General features: G+C 41.9%; 1 protein-coding gene across 1 annotated transcript in view; it reads left to right on the forward strand.

Moving 5' to 3' along the window:
• The window catches only part of HYDIN (HYDIN axonemal central pair apparatus protein), a 464,226-nt gene that overhangs the window by 63,817 nt on the left and 387,639 nt on the right, over positions 1-12,770 (forward strand). Inside the window, 1 exon segment of the mRNA XM_078149348.1 lies at positions 12,351-12,550. Within this exon segment, the coding sequence (XP_078005474.1) occupies positions 12,351-12,550 (200 nt within the window).

Below are 12,770 nucleotides of genomic sequence, written 5' to 3' on the forward strand. Positions count from 1 at the left end.
CCTTTTTGGTGGAGGGTTGGGTTTCAAGAATTCTTTAAATGACCAAAAGGGAAGGTGCCTGGAACCCTGGCAGGTGTATGAACCATGTGCAGACAGCACCGTGACCCAAGCTACAGAGCTGGGAGCAGAGAATGCCCTGTGCAGTGGGTTTGCTTGGAAAAGGCAGTGAGATTTAAAGAGAACAGAGGGTGATGAGGGAGGCTAAAGAACCTGGTAAGGAACCTGACATCTGTATCCAAGCACTGGGAAGAATAAGGTGCTGGCGGCAGCTAGGTGGCGCCACAATGCACAGAGTGCTGGACCTGGACTTAGGAAGCCCTGAATTCAAACGTGCCCTCACACTCATACTAGCCATGAGAATCTGGGTGGAGATACTTTACCTCTGTCTGCCTCAGTTTCTACAATTGTAACATGACGATAATAGAAGCATCTACCTCTCAGGGTTGTTTGTGAGACTCAAAGGAGATAATATTTGTGGTTTTTTTTTTCAGAACATAATTATTTGTAAAGTGCTGTTAGCATTGCCTGGCATACAGTAGGTGTTTAATAAATGTTTTTTTTTCATTCTACCTTCCCCCTTGTAGTTTAGGTACAAGGGCAATAGCTTGGTCTAAGAGTAAAGACTTGGAACTTGAGATATGGCTTGATATATGGAAAGGAAAAGGAGATGGTCGTGAGCATCTTTCCAGCTTTGTCCCTCCCAGCTCTTTAAGGACACAGAAAGAGTATGTGTTGACCTGTTGTCTTTGTTCAAAGTCTGTTGTACTGAGAGGAAGCAGGAAAGGAGTATTTTTTTTTTGCAGGACACTTAGCACAGTTGTGGGTGCTTATAAAATTGATAACCAGAGTGCTAACAATACCACCCCTTCCCCAATATTCCTTGATACTTTGTAGTCATATATTTATTTCCCTAATTGGTCTAGATCCGTAATTCTAAATCAAATATATCAGTACAGAGATAGATGAACACAGCCACGTAAGTAGGGTTTAGTTACATTTTAAAAACAAGTCATTCTTTTCTCTAAGGCATTGTATATGAGATCTGTCTCTGAAATGATGGGCACTTGGGACACAGTTAGGTATTCAGAATTATTTACTGCATGTTCCTAAATGAAAGTAATTGTGAGTTTTGTTTCATGTAAGTCAGACTGCTGAATGGAAGCAACGTGATCTTCTTCCATCATCTCGTGATGGAGAAAACACGCCTTCTGTTGGATAAGCATATTTCCATCATGCAGGATTAAGAACCCTCTGGAGAATTATTTTTCTGCATAATTACATAGTAAATAAATAGCTGAAATGCATCTTAGTTCTACTGGCACTGACTTCATGAACATGAAAAGTTAATATTTCCATTGGGGCCTGCTTCCAATGAGCAACTCTAGATGCTGCTTTGTTCCCATGGTTCTGTTCTGCGGTTCTTTGTGGCACTGTGGACATTTTCATTCCAAAATTCAATTCCTTGTGCCCATATAGTACATATCTACTGGGAAACTTTTGATTTTAAAATAAACTAATCGAAAGTTTCATGTATTATTAATCCTTTCAGGTTTTTAAAAGGTACTGAAAGCTGTAAAGTTCTATTTCTAGGATATGAATAGGCATGGGGAGAGGTGCCAGGGGAAATTTAACAGGTTTTCCTAGTTTGGGGCAAGTTTTAAAACCTCAGCCTCGTGGGAACACTGGTATTTTGTAGGAAAATGAGTACCTTGGTCTTGGAAGTCCACATTTGTGACTTGCAGGGTGCATTTTCAATAAGGACAGATTTTCTATGTTGTCTTTTTTTTTCTTTTCATGTTGACACCTTCAAGCCCAACTCCTGTCTTGTTAATAATAAAGATTCACTCCAAAAAACATTTATTAACAGCCTACTCTAAGGTGCTCTGCCAGGTGTTGAGAATACAAAGAAAAAACAGTCTACTATAATAATGAAAATAAAAGCAATAATAATAATAATGACTCATTTATTGACTGACCACAGGAAAAAAAAGAATTTTGAATTATTTTTTTTTTCCCAATAGCGATGATGGATCAGAGTGTAGCAACTTTGCTCTGGCCATCATCCCAGAGATAAGCACACTCCATCTGCCCCGGGATTCTGGGGCACCGAGAGGACTTCTTGGGGTTTTTCCATGATGCCGTTGGCTTAAGCCCCCCAGGCTTTGCTCCCTCCCTCTCTAGATGCCAGTGACCAACAATCCAGTCCTACCAAGTTCATGGCATAACTGCCATATGAGAATCACTTCAGCTGCTGATGGGAAGAGTCCTGAAGGTATCTCACTCCTTGCTCCTCGGGGCGCTGATGCTGAACCAACTGTCAAATCCAGGTTCTGGAACAGTGGGACACCTGGGTGCCCTCCTGGCCTTTCCAAACTCATAAACAGCTTTAATCCCTTCACCTAGAAAGGAAAAGAACAAATGTAGAGACTCATTTCACAGAGGCCCATTTCACAGGGTCACCTAACCCCAGAGGGGAGAAGGTCCCAAGGCCTCTCTCTCATTAAACAGAAGGAAGGGGTCTCATTGCCAGAGCCTTGCTGACTCAAGAATGACCACCAAACCAGGCTAATGCTGACTTAGCCTTTCAAGGATGGCCCCCCAAAAGGCTGCTCCTAACTGCGCATGGTGCACAGATTGGAGCCCCCTATATAATATCTACCAAAGCCCCACTATCTCTCTGAGGTGCTTCTGTCCCATGCCATTATGATTCTCCCAGAAGCAGTATCCTCAGCTTCTCCACACGAGGAGAGGCTGTTCTAGGCCTCTATGGAGGCCCCAGACCCCTATTAAAAATAGGATCATAGATCAGATCTGGAAAAGACTAGATGTCTTCTCACCCACTCCCAACCCATTTTATACATAAGGAAACTGAGACCCAGAGAAGTAAAATGATTTGCACAAGACCACATAGAATTCCAACCTAGAGCCCCACTCTGGGGGGCTGATAGAGTTGTATAGATGCATATATTCATGTTTTCTTGCTCGTTCCCTCTTGTAACCAACTGTACATTTATGAAATGGCTGACCAAAGCTGAGGGTGCAGGTTTTAGCCACAGAACAGAGGGTGACAGAGGAATACTATTTAATTCACATTTATTTTAGGAAAAATAGAAGTCAAACATTTTCAGAAAGTGTCTCTTTCTCTCCAAATGCCCAAACTGGTGGAAATATATATATTTTTCCTTTATCCCCTGCTGATCTTTGCTCACCCCCATCCTCATTTACCCACCCCACATCTGGAGGATGAGATGTGTAAATTGCAGCATGCCACAACTTAATAAGCCAGTCGCCTTTCAATTGGATTTTCTACACCCACATTATATTAGGATGTCCAAGATGATGATACAATTTACAATTTTTTTTCTGTCATCTACTAATTCAGCTTCATGGGGATTTAAATTGTCCACAATGTTAAATACTCAGATAACAGGTGCAATACTTTCACATTCCCTTTTCTTGTCTCTTGAGACATATTATGAAAGATCTAGGAGAAAGCAACAACATGGCTCCATGTTGTTGCTTTCTCCTAGATCTTTCATAATACATCTCATCCATCTGTGCAACCTCTTAAGTATGGATGTCCCTCAATACTAGTCTACGCCTTCTCTTTTCTCTCCTTACATGACAATGCTCTCTCCCACTTACTGCAAGGGTTCCTAATCTTTCTTGTGTCACAGACCTCCCTGGCAATCTGACAAAGTCTATGGACCCCTTCTCAGAATAACATTTTTAAATAATTGAAAAAAAATGCTAAGTTTCAGTTAGAGGTTAGTGAATCTTTTGAATACCATCAGTTCCCATGGATTAAATTATCATCTCTATTTGAATGATGACCTAAATCTATATGCCCTACTCTCATCTTGCTCCTAAACCATCTGCTAAGCATTTCCACCTAAATACCCCATCAGCATTTCAAATTCAACTTGTCCAAAATGGAACTCAACTAAAATTGCACCCTTTACAACTACCAACTATCTCTTAATTGCTGAATCTGATGGCCCCTTCTCTGTCCTTATCCTGCTTGACCTCTCTGTAGCATGTACTCACATGTATTCAAATTGGTATCATTCAAAGTTATAATTATGTAAAATATGGTAATGGGTTCCAGCCCAGTGGAAATGTGCAATTGGAATTCAAATAATGCAACCACTTCAAGGGATTTATTATTCTCACTGAAAGGGACCTGGTTGTGTTGAACATTTTCTCCTCTTGAGTATTCTCTTCTCTCTTAGTTTTTGTGACACTGCTCCCTCCTGGTTTTCTTCCTACCTATTTGACCATTTCTTCTCAGTCTCCCTTGCCACCTCATCCCCCACGTTCCATCTACTAACTAGGAATATCCTCCAAGGCTCTGTCTTGTGACCCTCTTCTTTTGTTTCTCTATATTAGAGCCTCTCTCAATGATGTCATCAATTCTTTTGGGTTCAATAATCATCTTTTTATAGCTGACTTCCCGATCTGGATATTCAGTCCTAATCTCTCTCCTGAACTCCACACCTGAAGCACCACCTGAATATCCAGTAGGCATTTCAAGCTTAACACATTCAAAACTGAATTTATCATCTTCTCTGCAAAACCACCCCCCTCTGAATTTCCCTTTTTCTGTAGAGAATCCCACTCTCCTGTAGCAACTGAGGAGTCATGCTCAGCCCTTTTCTCTCCCTCACTGCCCATGTCCAACCAGTTGCCAAGTCTTGTTGACTCCACCTCCACAGCATCTGTTCTATATATACATCCGGCACCCTAGTTTAGACCCTCATCACCTTCCAGTCTCCTGTATACACATGCATCTCCATCTCTCCACTCATACAGCCTCCACCTGGGTATAGACCATCATCACCTCGCATCTGCATGAGTTGGGGTAGGCAGCCTTTCGGTTGGTCCACCTGCTTCATCTTGCCCTCTCTCCAATCCTTCACTGAGCTGCCAAAGTGATTTTCCTCAAGGTCCAGGTCTGACCATGTCACCTCTGCTCACGAAACTCCGATGTCTCTCTATTATAATCTCCAGGATCACAAAGAAAATGCTCTGCTTGCCATTTAATGTCCTTCCCAACCTGACCCCTTCCTACCTTTCCTGCTTTACTCCCTTCTACAATCCAGCAACACTATACTGGGTAAGCCACAGCCTTTTTCCATCCCGAACCTTGAGTGAGGGTGCTGTAGAGTATATAAAGTATACAGCATATAGACAGTAGGCTGGCTGTGGAGCCAGGAAGATATGGATTCAAGTCCTGCCTCCAACACAGGGCAAATGTAGAACCTAGGCAAGTCACTTTATTTCTTAGTACTCTAGGTAAGATAAGTTACACCGTGACAGGCTAACCTGCACTGATAGAGGGAGCTCCCTCACTTGGGAGTAGCTTATACCAATTAAGTCACAGATTTATATATATTGATATATAGATATGGATATCTATATAGATATAGATAGATATATATATATATAGACAGATATATAGATATAGATATGTATGTATGTGTGTATATGTTTGTATCCTGAATATATCCTGAATGAAATTACTGTGAGTCTCAGTTAGTCATAGGATCTGGAAGGGATCTTGGAGGCCACCAAGTCTGCCCCCACCCCCATTTTTACAGATGAATAAACTGAGGCACAGAAAAGTTGAGTGACCCGTCTAGGGTTGCACAGCCAGTAAGTGACAGAGGCAAGCCCGGTGCTCTACCCCTGTGCCCCCAGCAGGACAGTTTGTTCTGGCAGTGTGTTAGCAAGGGCGATGCGGGGAAGGTGAAAGGACTCGCCTGGCTTGCCCTGCCCTTTGCTAACCACAGATGGCTGAATTACTTGCAGGAGGTTAGGCGCCTCCTCCTACTTGTAGTTTTGAAGAATGGCGTTTGGCCGTGCCCTTCTCCCCTTTCTTTACGTGCTGGCTTGGGATCCAGCGTGTGATGCTGCTGCGTGGCTCAGGCTGACTGAGTTTTCACGACTGCTCTCTGCTAATGTTGGCTTTCACTTGCTAAAAACCCCGTGGGCCCCAAGGAGAGACCGAAATTACACCTGAGAGCGCTGTTATATAAGACAAGATTGTCAAATGTGGTAATTCTTGTTATCAGCTCTCGTAATAAATGGGAGGAGGAAGAGAACTAAATAATTAAATACTCGGGCTAGTTGATTACCTGAATGCACTGAAGTAAAATTCATTGACTGGGGTATTTGCTCAGCTTGCAAACGAGACAATCTTTCCTGAATTAATAATAAATCATTAGAATAATATATGATGTCATATTACATAATCTCATATAAAAGTATTAAATACATAAACTCAGAGACTGGAGCACATTTTTAAAATGATTGTTTAAGAAGTTTGCCTTGGAGTTCTTTAGTTTATGGATGTGTGCATTGATTTGGACCAAGGAATTTATCAGATCAAACCTCAATTTCTCTTTTCACCCCAAATCTTAAAGAAGCTTGACAGAACTCACCGGAGGATTTTTATTCAGGTCCTCAGCTGGCTTTCTGGTCTCCATCTACATGAGCTCTAATTTTCCCTTGTTATTATCAGGTGACCTTCACCTGGTGGATTCAGCAACTCCTCTTGGCATTTGTTTTCCCCCAAATCTTCAACGACTGCTTTGCAAATATATTATAAGGACCATCAGTTAATATTTTTGTAACCATAGTATACTAGCACTATACTGATCATGCAAAATAATTTTTGAATAATGGTGCACTTTCATTGGAGCATAACTACAATTTAGTGAAAATATTTTAAAAATTAGGAAGGCTTTGAATATAGTCTCAGCAATAGAATATGTCTATTGTTCAGGGAATGCTAGGCTAAATGTGAAGAGATGTTCACCAGGAAAATGTCAGCCACTGGGTGATGGATTCTTTGGCCATAGAGACTTGAGAAACAGATACAAAATGTAATCCATAGCCAAACTCTTGACTGCATGAAATTGACATTCTACAAAAGCTAGGGATTGGACTTAAAAAAAAAGAAACGGATATTGGCACCATCTGACTTATCTGCTGGTTTGGGTCCTATAATCTGCTGGGCTCTCCTAGGGTCAGATATAGTTAGTGAATCCTGGGCTTCTTTTGAACTTGACATTGCCTTGAGAGAGCAAACTAAACCCCGGGGCTACTGTAGGTGTGCTGGGAGCCTAGATCCGCACACAGGAATATTTAATAATGTCCTGGAGGCAGCAGTCAGGCACGCCCGTTGAGAGAAAAAGCTAATAATAGCCAAAGTCAGTGAGTCTAGGTTTGGTTTGCTGGATTTGATGTCTGCCTTTTTAGGGGAAGACAGAATGGAAGGAGAGCCCTGGAGAGGAGATTGAGAATCAGGGTAATATGGGAACAGAGTACAGACACAGCTCCGCCATCTACCAGACTCCCTGTCTCCCTTGTATAGGATGCTGACGGGGGAGAGGGCTGGGGTTAGCAGCCATGCGGAGGAGCCTTTGAAGAGTTCTTTCCTTATTGTTCTCAAGGGGCTAAAATTTGTGAAATTGAATTGTCCATACAGTATTTTAGTTATAACACAAAGCAAATCTTTAAAATTAGTTTACCAAAAAGAGCAAACATGCTCACCTATTGTAGATGAACTAATTGTGTAAATTTTTTGATTCTATTAAGGTGCTGGAAATTGAAAACCTTATTGCTTTTATTTCATTTTTTATCTCTCTGAAAAATGCATCTTCCTGGGGGCTGAAGGCAGCTTCTATTATGCTTAGCCATGGCTAGATGTTGCCTCTAGACTGTTTAGTCTGGGGAACAACAGGAGATTTATTTCTGTGGGCATCGTATGAATCTTGTTTTCTCTTTGTATCTCTGTGATAGTGTCTTGTACATAGTAGATGGGGGAAGGGAACAAGCATTTATTAAGCATCTACTGTGTGCCAGGCACACAAATATTATCTCATTTAATCCTCACAACAACCTTGCAAAGTGGGTGCTATCATTATCCTCATTTTTACAGTTAAGGAAGTCAAGGAAGAGATCAAGTGACTTGCCTAGGGTCACACAGCTAGTGTCTAAGGCTGGATTTGAACTCAGGTCTTCCTGACTGGAGCCATAACATTCTATCCAATGCAATACCTAGCGGCCAGATGTAAGCATAAGAATTTGCTTAATAAATGTTTAATTGAATTACTATGACAATTTTTTAAAATCTTGGGACTGGACTGCATTAGCAGTTTACTTTAGAAAACTAGACATTGATTTTTTTTTCAACCTAAGCCATTAATTTTATTAAAAAAAAATTTTTCCCCATGAACAAAAATCCATTTTTTTTCTTCCTCCTCACTCCCTGCCCCAATTGGGGGGAAAACCCCAACAGTGAAACAAGAAAAATTAGGCCCCTTTAACAAGTGTATATGGTAAATAAAACAAAGTCCTGCATTAGCTATGTCCAAAAAAATCTCTGCCTCATTGGGCATCTCGAGTTCGCTCCCCTGTGCCAGAAGGTGGGCAGGAGGCCTCATGTCCTCTAGCATCTGGTCAGCCATTGTATTGATCAAGGCTCCTCAGTCTTTCAAAGTTGCTTGTCTTCATAATGTTCTTATTGTATAAGTGCAAAACATTAATTTAGAAGGCAAGACTTCATCTTGTCAAAAATCATGGCAAGTCTCCTTTATTGTAGTGAAGCAATTTTTAGTGGGGCAGCTGGGGGTACAGGGGATAGAGCACCAGCCCTAGCAAACCACTCCAGTGTGTTTGCCAAGAAAACACCAAAATAGGATCACGGAGAATCAGACACAAATGAATTTTTAGTGGCAAATCAGCTTACATTTATTAAGCATTACATTTGTGCTAAGCTCTGGAAAAGGAGTAGGTGGGGCTTGCACTTGGGGGGGGTGTCTAAAATAATCTCCAAATAATAAGTCTCTGAACTGCTGCTGCAGAATTTTTCCTTTTCCTGGGCTCCACACCTCAGGGCCTTGGCTGGGCTTCAGAGGTAAGCTATGAAGATGATTAGAGCATTAGAAAATGGGACCTTTGAGGAAAGGCCTTCGAGTTACTTAGTGCGGAGAAAGAACTCCAGAATGACTTGACAAGTTTTTAAGGACACGTGGAGTGATGCTCTTAAGGATTATTACCAGCTTTTTTTCACCACTCCCACCCCTATCCTCACCCTCTTGGACAGAATAAGAGGAAATAGACTTCAGGTGATGCTTGAGGGTGACGTTAGCTGTGAAGACAACTGTTCTAACAGTAAATCAAGCAATCAACAAACATTTCTTAGGCACTTAGTCTGTGGCAGACCCTGTGCTCGGCACTGCTTATACAAAGAAAAAGCTAAAACAGGTCCTGCCCTGAAAGAGCTTACATTCTAATGGGAGACCCAACATATGTAAGTCAGTGCATACCAGCTAAGTATGGAGTAGATGAATGGTAGTCATAGAGCAGGGGGATGAAATAAATATAAATAATAAGTAAAAGTAGTTCAATTTGAAATGAGGTGGGTAATGTTTCTGATGGAAAGCTAGGGGGCACAGTGGATAGTGTACCAGGCAGGCCTGAAGTCAGCAAGACGCATCTTCCTGAGTTCAAATCCAGCCTCAGATACTTACTATCTGGGTGACCCTGGGTAGGCCACTTAACCCTATTTGCCTCAGTTTCCTCATCTGAAAAATGAGCTGGAGAAGGAAATGGCAAACTGCTCCAATATCTTTGCCAAGAAAACCCCAAATGGGGTCACAAAGAGTTGGACACAACTGAAAAATGACTGAACAACAACAATGTTTCTAAAAGTATGGTTAAGATCTATCCATTTGGGAAGGTACAGGTGTAATCTTGATAGAGAGGATTAGGTATTTCCTAAGTCTATTAAACATGCCTCATTTGTATTGTATCTTGTATTTAATGTTGCTACAAAGGAGGGCTTGGGAACCTTTTTGTTATGTTGTTGTTGAGGACCATTGACTCTCAGGGAAAAAAGTTAATCTGGAAACATTTATTAAGTGCCTGCTGTGTGGCAGCCACTGTGCTAATTCCTGGGGATACGGAAAGAGGCAAAAGACAGTCCTCAGCCTCAAGAACCACAGATGTAAACGTAGTTTAATCTATGTGATTTTTTTTTAAAAGAGAAAACAGGGGCAGCTAGGACCTGAGTTCAAATGCAGCCTCAGATTAAGCACTTGACACTTACTAGCTGTTTGACCCTGGGCAAGTCACTTAACCCCAATTGCCTAAAAAAAAAAATTTTAAAAAGAGAAAGCAATACCTATGAAAGTCACGTGACTTAAAAAGTTTTATTGATGCCTTTCATTTTTACGTCACCGTCATTCCCAGGTGTACACCTGGTGCCTCATGTGATCCCAAAATGAGCCCTTTCTTGTAACAAAGTCAGGTAAGTATAATCAGCACGGCACAGTGATCAAATCTGACAGTGTTTGCTGCATTCCTCACCTGTAGCCTCCTACCTCTGTACTGCAAGGAAGTGCTTCCACATGTCCTTTCAGTCCACGACTGGCGTAGCAGCACTCAGTTTCTGTGTCTTCCAGCCGCTGAAGTGCTTCTGTGCCTATTTTGTGATATTTGGGATCTTTCTGTCTGTCTTTGGCCTCTTTGGTGGTATGAAACAATTTTGTCTTTTTTTTTCCCACGTGATTCCAAGTGGTTTTTTCTGAATTACCCTTGAAATGAAAACAAACCAACGAACAAGAAGCATCAATATCTCTGTGATAAGTAAGCCAGCAAAAATTTAAAATCGACTTTTACTTCTCTGCTGTGATCAGTTCTGGAAGAGGCTCCTGAGAGATGGAGAAAAAGGGAAAGAAGTGGAGGCAAGTAAGAGGGGTAGAATCAGAGAGAGAGAGAGAGAAACACACACACACAGAATGCCGCGGAAAGAGACAGACATAGAGAGGAATGCTCAGACACATCAGACTTTCATGGAAAAACTGTTCTGCCTCTGTGTTACTCTAGGCATAAGTTGGTATCCCACGGCGTGGTGCTTCTTCCAGAGGTTACTTGAAATTAAACAAAGGGACAAAGCTATAGCAGAGGCCGGAGTTTTCTAATCGCTTACATGGGTCCTATGGTTTCTACGAAATCATCTACCACTTAATGCTATCACAGCCTACTGGTAGCTAGGTGGCGCCATAGTGAACAGAGTGCAGGGCGGGGAGTCAGAAAGACTCATCATCTTCCTGAGTTCAACTCTGGCATCAGACGCTTATTAGCTGTGTGACCCTGGGCAAGTCACTTCAGCCTGTTTGCCTCAGTTCCTCATCTGTAAAATGGTCTGAAGAAAGAAATGGCAAAGTGCTCTCGTATCTTTGCCAAGAATGGGGTCACAAAGAGTCAGACATGACTAAAAAATGATTCGGCTCATTGCTTCCTACTAGATAAAGTTTTCAGTGACTTATAAATACCTCACACCAGTAATATACATGAAAAGGGAGGATTTCTGGAAAACCTGAAATGAAAACCGAACCTGAGTTAGATGCTGTTTTCCTGGATAGAGTGATATCTAAACTTCAAACCTACTTATTACCAAGAAAAGGATTCTTTATTTTCCTTAACAGTCCTTTTTCATTATTGTGGTATTCTCCTTTTTTTTGGTATTGTTTTATAACACTGGGGAATAGAGAAGTGCTGAACTTGGGGTCAGGAAGACATGAGTTCAAATCTTGCCTAAGACAAGCTGTGTGGCCTGGGACAATCCACTTAGCCTCTCTCAGCCTGTTTCCTCATTTGTGAAATGTGAATCTCCTCATCTGCCTCCGAGGGGTTTTGTGAGGACCAAATGAGGCATCAGGTGTAAAGTATTTTGCGAACCTTAAAGCACAATATGAATGTTAGTGATTTTATTATATTACATGCTGTCCAGTTGTTTTTCAGTCATGTCTGACTCTTTGTGACCCCATTTGGGGTTTTCTTGGCAAAGATGTTGGAGTGATTTGCCATTTCCTTCTCCAGTTCATTTTACAGATGAGGAAACTGAGGCAAACAAGGTTAAATGACTTGCCCAGGGTCACACAGCTAGTAAGTGTCTGAAACCGGATTTGAACTTAGGAAGGTGAGTCTTCCTGACTCCAGGCCCAGGGTTCTGTGCACTATGGCACCACCTAGCTGCCCCTTATATCACACAAGTTTACGTAAAGGATGAATTTGTCCAGAGCATCTCAGTCATGTTGAATGGGAAATACACACCAATGGAATCTCATCTCTTTGAGTTGAATGGCTGTTCTCCTTGACAAAACCCAGAGTTCAAATGGTGCTCTGGACTGAACAGGTGCCATGCTCTGGTTAGATAAAGCAGATTCTACTAATTTGTTCTATGAAATGTGTGATAAAAGGCCAGGCCACCTCTCCACCCCCCCCAATGACTTGGGGCCCATAGGCTCCCAGCTGATGAGTCCTCTTTTTCCTCCTAGGATTATTCCCATGTGCTGACCTGTGTTACTGAAAGAGAAAAGTTCATCGTGCCCATTAAGGCTCGAGGTGCTCGGGCCATTCTCGATTTTCCTGATGAGCTGAACTTTGGCGTTTGTCCCGTCAAATACAGCACCCAGAAGATTCTGCTGGTACGGAATATTGGCAACAGGGAGGCCGTGTTCCACATCCAGACTGGGAGGTAGGCATTCCCTGGCTCTGGCTGTGATTGATTACAGCTCCACACGAGATGCAGTCAGCACCCCTAATCTGCAAGCAGAGCAATACATATTGAATTGCTTCCTTACAAATTTTAATTAGCCATTTCTCCCAGCCTTGTCAAGAAGGGAAGAATGAATAATTCTCTCTCTCTCTCCTCTCTCTCTCTCTCTCTCTCTCTTCTCTCTCTCTCTCTCTCTCTC

Source organism: Phascolarctos cinereus, unplaced genomic scaffold (genome assembly GCF_003287225.1).
Source record: "Phascolarctos cinereus isolate Bilbo 61053 unplaced genomic scaffold, phaCin_HiC Scaffold_2;HRSCAF=192, whole genome shotgun sequence".
Taxonomy (NCBI): domain Eukaryota; kingdom Metazoa; phylum Chordata; class Mammalia; order Diprotodontia; family Phascolarctidae; genus Phascolarctos; species Phascolarctos cinereus.